This window comes from Epinephelus moara, chromosome 3 (assembly GCF_006386435.1).
Source record: "Epinephelus moara isolate mb chromosome 3, YSFRI_EMoa_1.0, whole genome shotgun sequence".
In the NCBI taxonomy this organism is placed as follows: Eukaryota; Metazoa; Chordata; class Actinopteri; order Perciformes; family Serranidae; genus Epinephelus; species Epinephelus moara.
In genome coordinates, this window is record NC_065508.1 from 21215212 (window position 1) to 21228877 (window position 13666).

At 39.4% G+C, this 13666-nt stretch overlaps 1 protein-coding gene across 4 annotated transcripts in view; it reads right to left on the bottom strand.

The window, feature by feature from the left end:
• The window catches only part of ncor1 (nuclear receptor corepressor 1), an 82499-nt gene that overhangs the window by 37643 nt on the left and 31190 nt on the right, over positions 1–13666 (bottom strand). For all 4 annotated transcript variants that reach the window (XM_050039583.1, XM_050039577.1, XM_050039574.1 and 1 more), the window contains exons 15-16: positions 6813–6943; positions 4683–4978 (exon numbers count right to left, since the gene is read on the bottom strand). In XM_050039583.1, the coding sequence (XP_049895540.1) occupies positions 4683–4978; positions 6813–6943 (427 nt within the window). The remainder of the gene's footprint in view (positions 1–4682; positions 4979–6812; positions 6944–13666) is intronic.

The following is a 13666-nucleotide window of genomic DNA, read 5'->3' on the forward strand; positions in this document are numbered from 1 at the left end:
TAAACATTTGACTAATATAGCAGCAGATGTACCCTTGACATTAACAGGGGGCTTGCCCCCCCCCCCCCCCCCCCCTTCATCCACCCACCAACTTCGAAGATGAGGAGATCAATTCTCACTGTTTAGACGGCTCCTACCAAAGGTCCCCCGGCCACACAGTCTGTTACACTTCAGTCAAACAAATGTCAGTTGCACTAGACTTCCTTTTCCCGTGGCAAAACTCGCATGTTCTCCCCGTGACAGTCTGGACCCCTCGGGGGTGGTCATTCATCTCGGTGCTATGAAAACACACAGGGTGTCTGCCTACAGCATACCATCTCACCTAATGACACACACTCAGACACATACGCCATCCCCCACAGCTTCTAACGAGATCAAACCCCCACCCACTGAATCAGCAGCTTCCTGAACTCACCTGGCACCATTTCAACTGGGCAAGACTGACAGATAGCTAACCTTTAGCACCACTTACTTCTAAGAAGCGCCATAGCTGCAGGGGTTACAAGAGTGCAAGCAAACAGATACCAGGGCTGGTAATATCTGGGCACCTCACACGATTCGATTTAAACGGCTACAATGCCATTATAAAACAATTATCGATTTATGCTGACTCATCAAAATTTTTGATTCTATACATGCTTAATTTTTTCTCTCACTGTGACTTCTTGCTACTTTTAAAACATGGCACAGCTGTAAAGATCGTTAATTAAAGAAAACAAGATTTAGGGCGCATTCACACCAGGATAGTCCTGGGGACTCGGTTCGAATGGACGGGGAATGCCGAAAAATTTCACACCTTCATTTGGTTCAGTTCACTTTCACACTGCACTTTTTAAAGCGGACCAAACCGCCTGGACAACGTCACAAAGTTAAAACAGCTGTTCGTTTGGGGGGCGGTATTGCCCAAAACGACCACTGACCAGGAGGAAAAAAAGCATGAGGAAGAAGAAAACCTGGCTCATCGATTGGCCACGACCAGAAACAGAAATCCATTGCTGGATAGTCCGTTTGCATTTCCCACCATAAGCGAACCACTTGCAAATGAACTGAGACCCCCAGTTTTCAAGCGGACCAGGGTTCACTTGTTTTGTCCGCACCAGAGTTCAAATGAGCGTTCACACCACTCCAAACGAACCAAACTACCCGTGGAAGCGGACCAGGGTTTGTTTAAAGCAGACCAAATAGCACCAGTGTGAATGTGTCCTTAACTTCCATTTAGAGTTTGGTGTTTTACCGATTAAACTTAAGTATCGCTGCTTGTTCCATGTGCAGATGGACAACATGACTAAACTGATGTTAACATTGAGAATAAATTGTCACGTTATTTTATTTAAGCCATCTGCACTACACAAAGAAAAGAAAAAAAAAAAAACTCACAAGCTTGAAACATCACACACATCCAGTGAGCTGGTAAGGCTTGTGTTTTTGTATCTGCACCTAGTCGTGATTTGCAACCATGGAGCACCAGTGCGACTTGCAAATGTTATTGCTATATGAACTGGAGAGAGAGAGCTGTTTGTTTCCTGAACATTTCCTGCCCCAGACGAGCCATTTGGCTTCAGAATAAAAGCACAAGTTGTTCCGCTTTGATTTATTTCATTATAACAATATATTTATTAAGTAAATTTATAATAAAATAGTTCAACCTTTCTTATAATAGTTATTTTTTTTAACTTTATAACAGTATTCTATTTACCTTTATTGTAATAGTACTTCACTTAAAGGGCCAGTGTGTAATATTTGGCATGGTTTATTGTCAAATCTGAATCTGAATCTGAATATTCTACCCATTAATATGTTTATTTAAGTGTATAATCGCTATAAAATAAAATTTGTTTGGTTTTCGTAGCCTTATAATTATGCGTTTCGCATGTATAAATAAACCAACGAAGACGACAGCGGAAGGAAGGAAGGGGGAGGAGGAAACAGCAGAGAGTGTTAGTAGTTCGTCGATAGAGAGTAGTGAAAAGTTTTTTTATATATATATTGTCTATCTCCATATCACCTACCACGCAACAGGAGAGAATGAACCCGAGCCGTCATCTGCAAGGAAAAGAAGACGCAAAGAGGGGCAAAGAAAACGGGACAAGCGGCGGCAGAGAATAAACATCGGTGATGTTTTACAGCGACGGAGGGGGTTCATGAAGGACAATAACCTATAATATATCGTAATATGGTTTAGATCTTCACCTCATTGCTCGTTGCTTCGGATATGTTACCAGCAGAGGCGAGCGAGTGAGCGCATTTTACACACTGGCCCTTTAAGTAAATTTATTATAAAATAGTTCAACCTTTATTATAATAGTTATTTTTTTTAAACTTTATAACAGTATTCTACTATTTACCTTAATTGTAATAGTACTTCACTTAACTTTATTATAACAATATTTAATTTACTTTATTGTATCTGAACTTTATTTACCTTTCTATAACAGCACTTTATTTAATTTCATTATAATAGTACTTTAATCAACTTAATTGTAATAGTACTTTGCTTGACTTTATTATATAAGTACTTCATTTAACTTTATTATAACGATACATTAACTTTATTGTAGTAACTCTTTATCTAACTTTATAAGTATTTCAGTAGTCTACAGTAGTTTAGAGGAGATTTCAAAATATTGAGATATATATATATTGTCTATCTCCATATCACCTAAAAAGGTTGTGATAATATTTACAGGACATATCGACCAGTGCTACACTCAATAGATGGAAGAGACTTCATAGAAGCCAAAATGCATCGAGACATAATCTTTCAAGAGATGCATCTATGAATCTATTTTTATCTTCCACCCCTTAGATACACAAAATCCACGATGCAGTCACAGAGGGGAGATTACAGTTGACTCAGTCCTATGTAAAGCATGATACGCCCAGAACGAGGCCAGAAAGGTCAGAGGGTTGAGAGGATGGAAGGACACAGTGCAGACGGTTAGTTAATCACATTATAGGGCAGACCTTGCATAACTCAGACTGTTGAGAGAGGCAGAGCTCAGCAGACAGCAGAGGGACGGAGCAGGTGGCGGAGAAGCAACTTACAAAACAGTGAATTAATGATACAGATTAACGCCACAACAGGCTTAGCACACGGGGACTTCTTGGATACCTGAAAACCTGAGCTAGCATTGTCAGAGTGACAGACTCCAAAAGGGTGGAAGAGCACCAAGTGCGTGACTGAGCACCATGAGCAGAGCAGCACATTGCCATGGTGATGGACAGACTGCATACAGCTTCCTGAGTGGAGTGCAGTGCAGGACAGAGTCTGTCTGACACTTGGCACTGAGTGCCTGAAACCAACTGTCCACTCTCAGTCTATAAACAGCTGATGAATCTGCACATTTTGAGAAGGAGGAAGACAGCAGAGCTATACTCTGACATGTCCAACACTTGTTTGCGTGTGTGGCTATTCAATTGTCCCAGCTCGTAACACGAAAAGCTAACACTATGAACAGTATCTTTAGCTGACTGTGACAATTTAGAAGCTAAATGTGATGCCAGAGAATGGACGCTGTGGTCACTTCCATAAATTGCTGCAAGGTTTTTGGCATGTTTCAACCTGAACCATATTTTTGTGTCAAAGCGATTAATGGAAACAACAGCTTTTCAAATTGGTCCTTAATTGAATGAGACCTCTGCAGGCGGCAGCAGCGAACAGGCTGCGATGTAAACATGTGGGGCATGTTTATGCTATAAATGTACGTCCACTTAAAGTTCTTGTTTTTCGGCAGACAGGCTCAGATTGTTATTCTAAGTGTCTGACAACTTATGGAGAGGATCCCTACAGAGATAGACCTCTGTTGAAGAGTGAGATCCTTTTTTAAAACCAGAAACAGCTCTAAAATTGCTATCATCAAACCCACCAGACTCCATCTAAATAAACAGTATTTTTATCACTCTAAATCAACAGAAACAAAATAATTCACAAAAACTGTCTTGATGCATCTTTCCACTGTTCCTACAATCAACAAATCTGGTTTGGCTAAAATAAACCCTTAATTCTCCCAGTTAGATGTGAAAATATGCTGACTCCATATATACTAAAATTACTGTTTATTTAAATGGGGTCTGGAGGCTGTGGTGATCTCTGTATGGATCCTCTATTTAAGTTGTCAGAAGTTGTCGGACACTCATAATAATAATCTGAGCCTGTCAGTGGCTACAATGAGTACTTATAGTGGACATAAATTGGTGGTGGGAACACGCCTTACATTGCAGCCTGTTTTGCTGCTGCCAGCTGCAGCTTAGACACAAAAATATGGGAAAATAGAGTCCAGGTTAGAAAATACAGAACTCACCCTTTGATGCAATTAAAGGGTTAATGTTACCATCGAAAGACCTTCCCATCTAAACAATTCCTGTGTCTAATCTTTGCAGGTTATATGCAAGGTATATAAACTGAGTGCAGACTGTGTATAAAACTGAGTGGGTATCCCCTCCAAATAAATTCAACAAGTGGCACAGCCATCGAAAAAATGTTCTGTAACGTTCAGTGCCTTGCCAAAAAATATAATAACAGCATTACTGCTTCAACTTGAAAAACTAATCTAGTGCAAACATTCTTTTCTTCCTGTGAAATACTGTTCTTAATGCGAGCTCCCTTTCCCTCGATTTTGTGTCAGTAAGTGTGGAGCTGTGTTGTAAAAAGACTTGCAGAGAGCATCCCCAAGAGGATTCACCTTTATTAGCATCCATGGAAGCTACTGGAGTCTGGGGTTTTGCAGGCTCCTTCATGGACTTCTGCATCGGATCAGGCTTAGGGAGCTGCGGAGGATCTGGCAAGGCAGGCTCAGGGGCAGGGGGAGGTGCCTCCTCAGCTGCCACAGATGCAGCCTCATTGGCCATGGAGCGTGTGGTGATCCTTCCCTTACGGCGGCCCTGGCTGTTGGCAGTCTTCCTGCCACGCGGCGTGTTTTGCTCCTTTCCGTCCTCGTCCTCCCCACCGTCACACTTGTCTTTGTCCTTGCCAATGTCCCTGTGGTTTTTGGAAGAGGGGGAAAACACAGCTTTAGAGACTGTTGGTACAGCAAATATCTATTCCCTTTTGACTCAGCAATAACAGGCTCTTTTTGTGATCTGGTATTTTCCTTCATGACTAAACACACAAGAAAGGCATATTAGAATTTGTCGACATATAGTCAGGGTATACATTTAAAAACTATACCTTTCCTTTTGGAAAAAGTATAGTATTTTTATTTTTTTGACTATATATTGCATTTTATATATTTTTTTTAAATTAATTTTTATTTTTTTTGTATTGCCATTACCACCTCTCTATTTATTTTTATTCATTTATTTGTNAGTCAGGGTATACATTTAAAAACTATACCTTTCCTTTTGGAAAAAGTATAGTATAGTATTTTTATTTTTTTGACTATATATTGCATTTTATATATATTTTTTAAATTAATTTTTATTTTTTTTGTATTGCCATTACCATCTCTCTATTTATTTTTATTCATTTATTTGTTTTCTACTATGTATTTTTATCTTCATTTCCCCCCCATTTTCTTTATTTTTTTTATTAAGTCTTTTTAACTTAATTTGAATTAACACTGTTACTATTTCTCCATATATAGAGAGGTATTTATCTATGTACATACTTGTCCAGAAATGGGCACAGAAACTTAAGACACTGACCTACTGATTCATGTATGCCCTGAAACGTTCAATAAATAAAAATGTGAAAAATAATATAATTATGATTTGTTAATACCAAAGCCAGATACACTTGTTAACAAGCTAGCAGGTTGTCTTGTCTGTTAGCCACATGCTAAAACTGACACTGCTATCCCCCTCCAAGTCTCCTCTCAGCCATACATCACTCGACCAAGAGCCTGGCGAAGTGAAATCCTCCTGTCACTGCACTGTTTCTGATAATCATTGATTAATCATCACACGATCATAACGAGCAGTATAATACTTGAATCTTACAATATGATATGTGTCACCTCCTGCGCCATTGAAGCTGAATGTGAAGCCATATTTGTGAATTCTTCACTCCTGTGTTCATTGCTTCACAAACAGAATAAGCTACACTCGTGTCTCGTTTATAGGTTGGACAAATATTGTTGATATACACATTTGTAACTGCCCAGGGTCTTTGGACTAGCAAGGGTGAAATGTTTACAATCTGGCTGTCAAATACCAGCATGTATTTTACGTAAGAGCATTAAAAGAAATCAAGCTGCCAATGTATGGCGACACTTAACTGAAAGCACTGAAACATCATGTAGCGCTGCCAGGATGCTGCAATTGCAACAATTAACACAAATGCAACCAATCCCATGAAGATGCAGACATGCGTGACACAAATGTATCACATTCACCAACAAATATTACCACTAAAGCCGCGCAGGGCAGCGAGGTAAACTGTCTTGCAACGTATGCAACATTATGGTGGAACGCTAACAATATCAACTGACACAATTTTCTACTGCAACATACACCTGGAGAATGGCTGAAACGCGCTGACAACAGGCAAATCACCATGTCCGAGGTCGCTTCATCAGCGTCTAGGTGATCAAGGTGTGCTACGTTAACTACGCAGGTTAGCAGTAGTCTTGTATAAGTTACAAACTCAGAACAGTGCGGTTTTGTTCTCACTGGAGCAAAATGCCTTCTTTAAAAGAATTAAAGGAAAAAAACAGACTTTTTAGGCTACGAATACCCCAGAAATGTCTGCAAAATCCTGGAGGGACTTAACACAATTCATTTACCTAACACACCTTTACCAGAATTTTCACAGAGTATGGACCAAAGCTTTACCTGCAGAGCCACACCAGGACAAACAGCCATTCAAAACTCACCTAGAATCCTCCTTTTCATCTTTCTCTTCCTCGTCCTTCTTTTCCTCGTCCTCTTTTTTCTCGGATTTCTCAGATTTATCCTCTTCGTTTTTGTCGTCCGACTTATCTTCTTGCGAGGGACGTGTTATTTGCTGGAGACAGAACACAGGGAAAACAGTTCAGTGACAGTGATTTAGGTTGAAGTCGATACAATGCAGGGAATACTTTTGTCTTCTAGAAGCTTTATACCTGCCTAATAACCTTTACTACACCCCTCCTGACATTTTTATAAACTTCCTGGTCCACTTTTCCTGCATCCTATCAAGCAACAGATATCTTGCAATGGTACAGCAAAGGCTGAATTAGCCCTGTGAGCCCAGAGGACCATCTAAAATCGTAGGCCTAAATAGTCTCTCTTAAACAAATATTCAAGAGCAAAGGTAAAACTAAAGTTACAAGATGAAAGGCCTAGTCGTACATTCTGTGCAGATAGGTTGAAGGCTGTGTCATATTTTGATGATCTTCACTTAGTCCAACATCTGCCGAAACATAAGCAACACAAACAAACCACTGCCTTGTTACAAAATTAAGAAATCTGGAGTATGGCCAGTTCTCATGCTCCTTTGTCTCTGTAAATTCCTCACTGAGAAAATGAATGATGAACTTTATACATAACATGCAACAACTAAAAGCGACGTCTATGTAGAGACAAGGATCATCTTGATGTTTTAAATTGAAAAGGGTCGAGGTTTAGCTCATCAGAAGCATAATGCATTCACTTGGACTGTCTCTGAATTAATGAGATTATAATATCAGAATTATGAGGTAGGTCGTCACGGGAAAAACATTTCTGCTCTTCGTCCTATTATCTCGTTAGTTCAGGGGAAAAAAAAAAAAGATTTTTTCCCATGAAAACTTTTCTAGCAATTCTGAGATGATAATCTTGTTATTTCGGAAAAACAAGGCAAATATTTTTATTCTCGAGTGAAAGCACAACTTTGTTGAAGAGTTCCGATGAATACAGCCTACGAGAGGACAAGTTAAAGCATCATTCAAAAGGGAATTTTAAAAACAGGTCCGACAGAGTGATTGAGGACAGAGCAACATTCTTTATCATCACTGCTGGCGCAGTAACCACAGAAAGCTTCCTCCTGCCTGTTCCATGAAAGTGCTGTGCTGGAACAAGTCTGGCTATGCCAAGCCAAACATCCCATGCTGGTACCAGATGGGGCCAAGGAATGTGCTCCACTCAATGGTAAAGGCAAAAGATATGGACTGAGTCAAAGACAGCGGTGCAACTTAAAAAAAAAAAAAAAAAAAAAAAAAACAGGGCTGTGGCCGTCTGTCTGTTTCACAACAACGTCGTTCAGCACACGAGGAGTCCGTCTGCGATATCACACACTGAAGTCTGATTACTTAACAACTTCACAAAAAGAGGGAGAGCGACTGTCGCAGCTGTTTGAATTAATGCCTGCTCTGTCCAGCTCTAACCAAAGACCGCTAATAATCGGAGGGATTTTGCCTTCTAGGAGTGAAACTACATGACCAGCAAAATCAGATCTACAGTACTGGGATGAAAACAGCATGTGATGCTATCTGAGGTTTAACCCACATACACTGTTCAGTTCACTGTCCTCCCTTCATGTCCTTTAAATTAACTGCAGACAAAACTGGAAAATTTAATTCACGGTTGATCCATCGCTGACAGCGTTGTATTTGTCAAGACTGTTGCTTACTATGGAAAACAAGAAATGGGTAAATTATCAATAACTAAATAAATACATGTAGGAATAAATAATAAAATGTAGAAATGGATACAGGAATGAATTAATATGAAAATATTAATGTATGAGTAAATACAGGAATAAATAATTCTGGAAATAAATAAATAAATAAATAAATGGTAAAATAAATAGATAAATGTAGAAATAAACAAATAATATAATGGTAAAATAAATAGATAAATGTAGAAATAAACAAATAATATAATAAATAAGTAAATGTTGAAATAAATAAAGAAATGCGTGAAAAATTAATGAATGAAAGTTGATGATTAGATAAGACAAAAATAAATATCTTAAATTTATTTCTGCATTTTTGTTCAACATTTATTTATTTTTGTATTTCTATGTCATTAATTAGAAGGTCCTGAACTCTGCATTAATTTCTCTCTTTCTTTCTCTTTCTTTCTTTCAGGTTTTATTTATTTATTTCTGTATTTATTTCCAAGCTTATTTATTTATTTTTGTATTTATTTCAGCATTTATATATTCTTTCATATATTTATTCATTTATTTTTGTATTTACTTATGCATTTATTTATCTATTGATACTTTTGTCAGTTTTTTGTCCTCCATAGCTTACAAGCAACTTCTGTATTTATTTTTTGAAGCAGATCAGATCTCTCGCCAGAATTTTTGGAAATGATGGTGCTATTTACAATATTGCGTGTGTTAACCCTATTTTAGAACCACTGCATGCTACACTAGCATGGGAGTATTCATAGTGACACGTGGTATGACGGCTCTACAATACAGTGTGATGACGCAGCTGCGGTGTTAAATTGTTTAAGGAAAGCCCTGCAGATTGAGAGCTCAGACTGCAGTCTGATTTATGCAGAGAAGAACATGTCAAACTTGGATTGGCTCATTGGCTCACTGACTCATTTCCTGCCCGCAGTTGTCTGCAAAGCATGTTTTTGGCACTCGCTGGTGTCCAAGACCTTTTTGCAGAGCAGACCAGTCTGTTTTAGATCTGTTATTCGCCCATACATGTCCTTCAGTGAGGTGCTGTTCTGGTTGGGTCAGGGAGCGCTAGTGTTTGACTTGGAGGTGGCCCGAGAGCCGAGGAATTCCTGCCTCTTCTCCCACACTGCGTAAAGAGCCTCCACACAGATGTTCTCCAAAAGTCAATGAGGCCCTGTGGTTCTGTGGTTCCTCAGTGTTTTTAAATGAAGCTCTTTCCTGACCTGGCTCGAATATTTTGAGAGTTTTAATTTCTCCCCTCTTTTGCTGATTCACAAGTGCTGTTTGATTTAGGAAATGACAGAGCCACAAGTCAATCTCCCCTTTCCTACCACAGAACTTAGGCCACCAGAGGAATCTCTTACTCTATATTCGAGCAATTTCACTGCAGGAAAAGGAAATGAAAAATACACTTAATTATTGCTATGCATCACCTCTATCATTGCAATTCATTACAGATATTGCCACCATCATCTGATACAAATGCTCGGAAGTTACTTCTCTGGAAACATTCCTGTAATGGAATTATATAAGACGGAGGAAAAAATGTAGACAAATAGACGTAACAGCAGCACTTTACCCGATGGTGTATCTATAGCCTGAATTCATTTAGTATAAAATCAATTATCCAGCTGATGGTGACAACCACTGATCAATCATGGTGGAAAAATTGACTGTCAAAATGAAAGGTGTTGTGTCTCTCCAGGTGCTGCCCTCCACTTCCTGACCTGGAGTAGTGGGTGATTGAGCACATCGGTGCCCACTTACTCACTGGTGGTGTGGCGTTTTTTTTTTTTTTGATGAGTCTGGAGATTGGAGCAGACGGTGCCAGCAGGTTATTTGGCGGTGTTTAGGCTGCATGTTGGTTGCAAACCTGTTGAAACTCCAGTTATAGTGTACTGAGGTCGGATTTGTCAGTGCTGTGTTATAGTCTTTGCTTATATGTTATATTCTTTGTTCTTTTTTATTTTAATAAAGTAGTTTTCAGTTTATTTATTTAAGTCTTTTGTGAATTTTATACTTTGGTTGTTAATAAATTCCTTATGTTTGCTTATCCTTGTGTTGCTTTTGATTCTTTTCCCCCTGGTTTAATTTCATTGTTACTGCCCTCATCCCCTGGGCTCAATCAGGGAGCATGAAAAAAGGTAAAAACTATCAAGCATTAGCCACAGTTACCCTGGTTACTGGGAGTTCTGGAAGGGAGAAACTGCTCATCATTGGTGCTTCAAACCCATGAAAACTACCTACCTCTAATCAACTCCTTGATAAACTTTGCTGCCAAGCAACAGAGTGCTGCAGGAATCCTAAAAATAAGATATGAGTATTGTAAACATGTTAGCACTTCTAGTCTCGCCACCAGACAATCAGAGATCTCCGGCTTCTGATAGTCTGGGGACACTCCTTTCTAAAGTGTGTTTAACACACCGGCGAAAACGGCCAGCAACAAAGCAACGCCTCTTGCATTTTTGAAAAGGACACGCCCTCCCGGAAATGTGCGCTCCCCCTTTTCTCGTCCGCAAGGAAACAAACACACAGAGAGCTTGAAAATGGATGCCGAGAGATTTAACTCCGTTTTATCAAACGTGTGCTCAGTCCACAAGATTGTGGAAATTAAGGACTTAGGGCAACTTGAGCCATTTTGTACCACTACATGTGTTTCTAGTCGGACTATGCTTATGAGCACAAGAGTTCAGCGAGCCACCGAAGGACCGCCCTGCAGATTTACTATTGGTTCTGCAATGTAGGGAGTTTTTTTAAACTCTGAAATTGTATCCGCCCATCTAAACACAAAATCAGGGAGAAAGACATCAGTCTTTAGTTAAGCAAAGCGTCTAAAGACTGACTTGTGAGTCTATAGCACTTCTGGTTCCCTCTTCTTGAAATCAATGGATTTTTGCTTGGATGCCTGAAATGAGTCCTGTGGTTCACACAAGCTTTAGAGACTTTCACGTTTTGTTGTGCAACATAAAATATGTCAGTAAATCTACATCTTTAAGCTTTTAAGCATCTAAGGGTGCTTTCACACCTGTCCTGTTTGGTTCGGTTCAATCGAACTCAAGTTCTTTTGCCCCCTAAGTGTGGTTCATTTTGGCAGGAGTGAACACAGCAATTGCACTCTGGTGCACACCAAAACAACCGGACCGAGACCTTCTTTAAGAGGTGGTCTCGATCCGGTTACAAACGAACACTGGTGCGGTTCGTTTGTGGCGAACTGGATCTGAACCAACTGCAGTCACATGACACATTGTTTGTGTTAAACATGAGCATGTTACAGTCCTGGAGGATTATTAATGTGCACCTCCTCCTGTACTGCCTTAATATGCACATTCAGCACATCCAATGCATCAAAACATTGTTTTCTAGTTGGAGCCGCGCCTCGTTTTCAAACTGTATGGTTTGACTAAAATGAACAATGACAGCAATATAGTCCACGATGAGCAGCGCTAAAATCAACCTGCGTAGTTGTCCCTCCATTGTGACATTAGAAAGTGTCACATTTATCTTGCAAGTGTACTCTTCTTCAACGTTTTGTTTACTCCCTGGAATTTTCCCACATGGAAATTCTGACCAATCAAGAGCAGCTTTCTCACATAAGGCATTTGATCTGGTCCGCTTGTAAATGCTGCCGTGAGAACACAAACCAACTCTAGGCAATTATACAGCTTTGAAACAATGATTCGGACCAAAGCAGGCGAACTCTAGCTCTGAGAGCACCTTTAAAAAGGGCGGTTGCTAACAAGTGGCTAAATGAGACTCTAGAACATGATCACGCTGAACACAGTCTTACAGCCTCATTGTGGTGGTGGTGGTGGTGTTAAAGTCATGCAACGTGGTGCCGTTTGTTTATAGCCTAACGTTAGCATTTTACTATCGTTCTTTGCTATTCTGTGAGCTTAACTTTGCCTACCAGAACAGCAATATTATTTCAGTGACATTTCACCACTTAAAATTTTCAAAACAGTTCCAGCAAAATTGAGCTCAGTGTCATATTTTTCATCTTTCAGCTTATAAAATGTTGCACTGACAACTGCACATTACTCACACTTCTCTTTATAAATAAAATGCTAATACTGTGTTTATCTTGCACCACAAACACGCGCCAGACTTCTGATGAGTGTGCTGTGTTTGCAAGTTAGATAAAAACTGTGGCCTTTTTGGTACAGCAGATCATATTTAAAGGGATCTGTGTAGTAAAACTGGATTTTTGCAGCACTGCAGTGCAAGCTGTAATTCCTGCTCTGGCCTCCTCCACAGTACAAGCTCTTTGTTTTTACACTTGTTTTTTTTTTTCAAGAGCTCCGAGACAACTTGGGTTGCAACTTACAATTATTTTCATTATCTATTAATCTGCCCATTATTTTTCAGTTTTGTCAATAAAATGTCAGAAACAGTATAACATGCCCTGTGTAATTTCCCAGAGGACAAAGGGACATCTTTAAATGGCATGTTTTATCTGACCAACAGTCCGTAAATCCAAAGTAATTTAGTTTATTATTGTGTATGACAAAGAAAAGCATCAAGTTCTCACATTTAAGAAGCATGAAACCAGCAAATTCTTATTCGATTATCAAAACAGTTGCTGCTCGTAAGATAACTACCACATAACTACAACTTCTTGCTGTGTGAACTGCACAACAAACTGAAATAAGCCATTTTTTTTACATAGTGAAGCTCAGGGAGGTCACTGAAATAAAAGTTGCACAATCACTGAGCAACTGCACTTCCTCCAGTTCTGATGTAGATAAATATTCCACCACAATAAATATTCGCTATCAATTACACATGATCGTAAAACGCCACACTGAACTGCAGCTTGTCCTGCGCTGACCTGCATATAAACAATCTCGTACAAACACGAGCAAAGCTGCAGGAAAAAACACAAACAAACGGATAATTGCTGAAAATGTTCCTTCACTGTGAAAACCTCACTATATTGATGCTGTTTTTGTCAGAGCAGAGCAATATGAGAGAGAAGAAGTCAAAATCTACTTTTGAAAATAACCAGTGAAGTGGTGGCAGACACAGAGGGGGGTGTAACCTGTGCAGGGTTTCACAAGAGTGTGTGTTTACTGTTGTGTTTTTGTGCATTCACAAGCCAAGCCAGGATGTTAATTTAGATCAGAGGTGCAG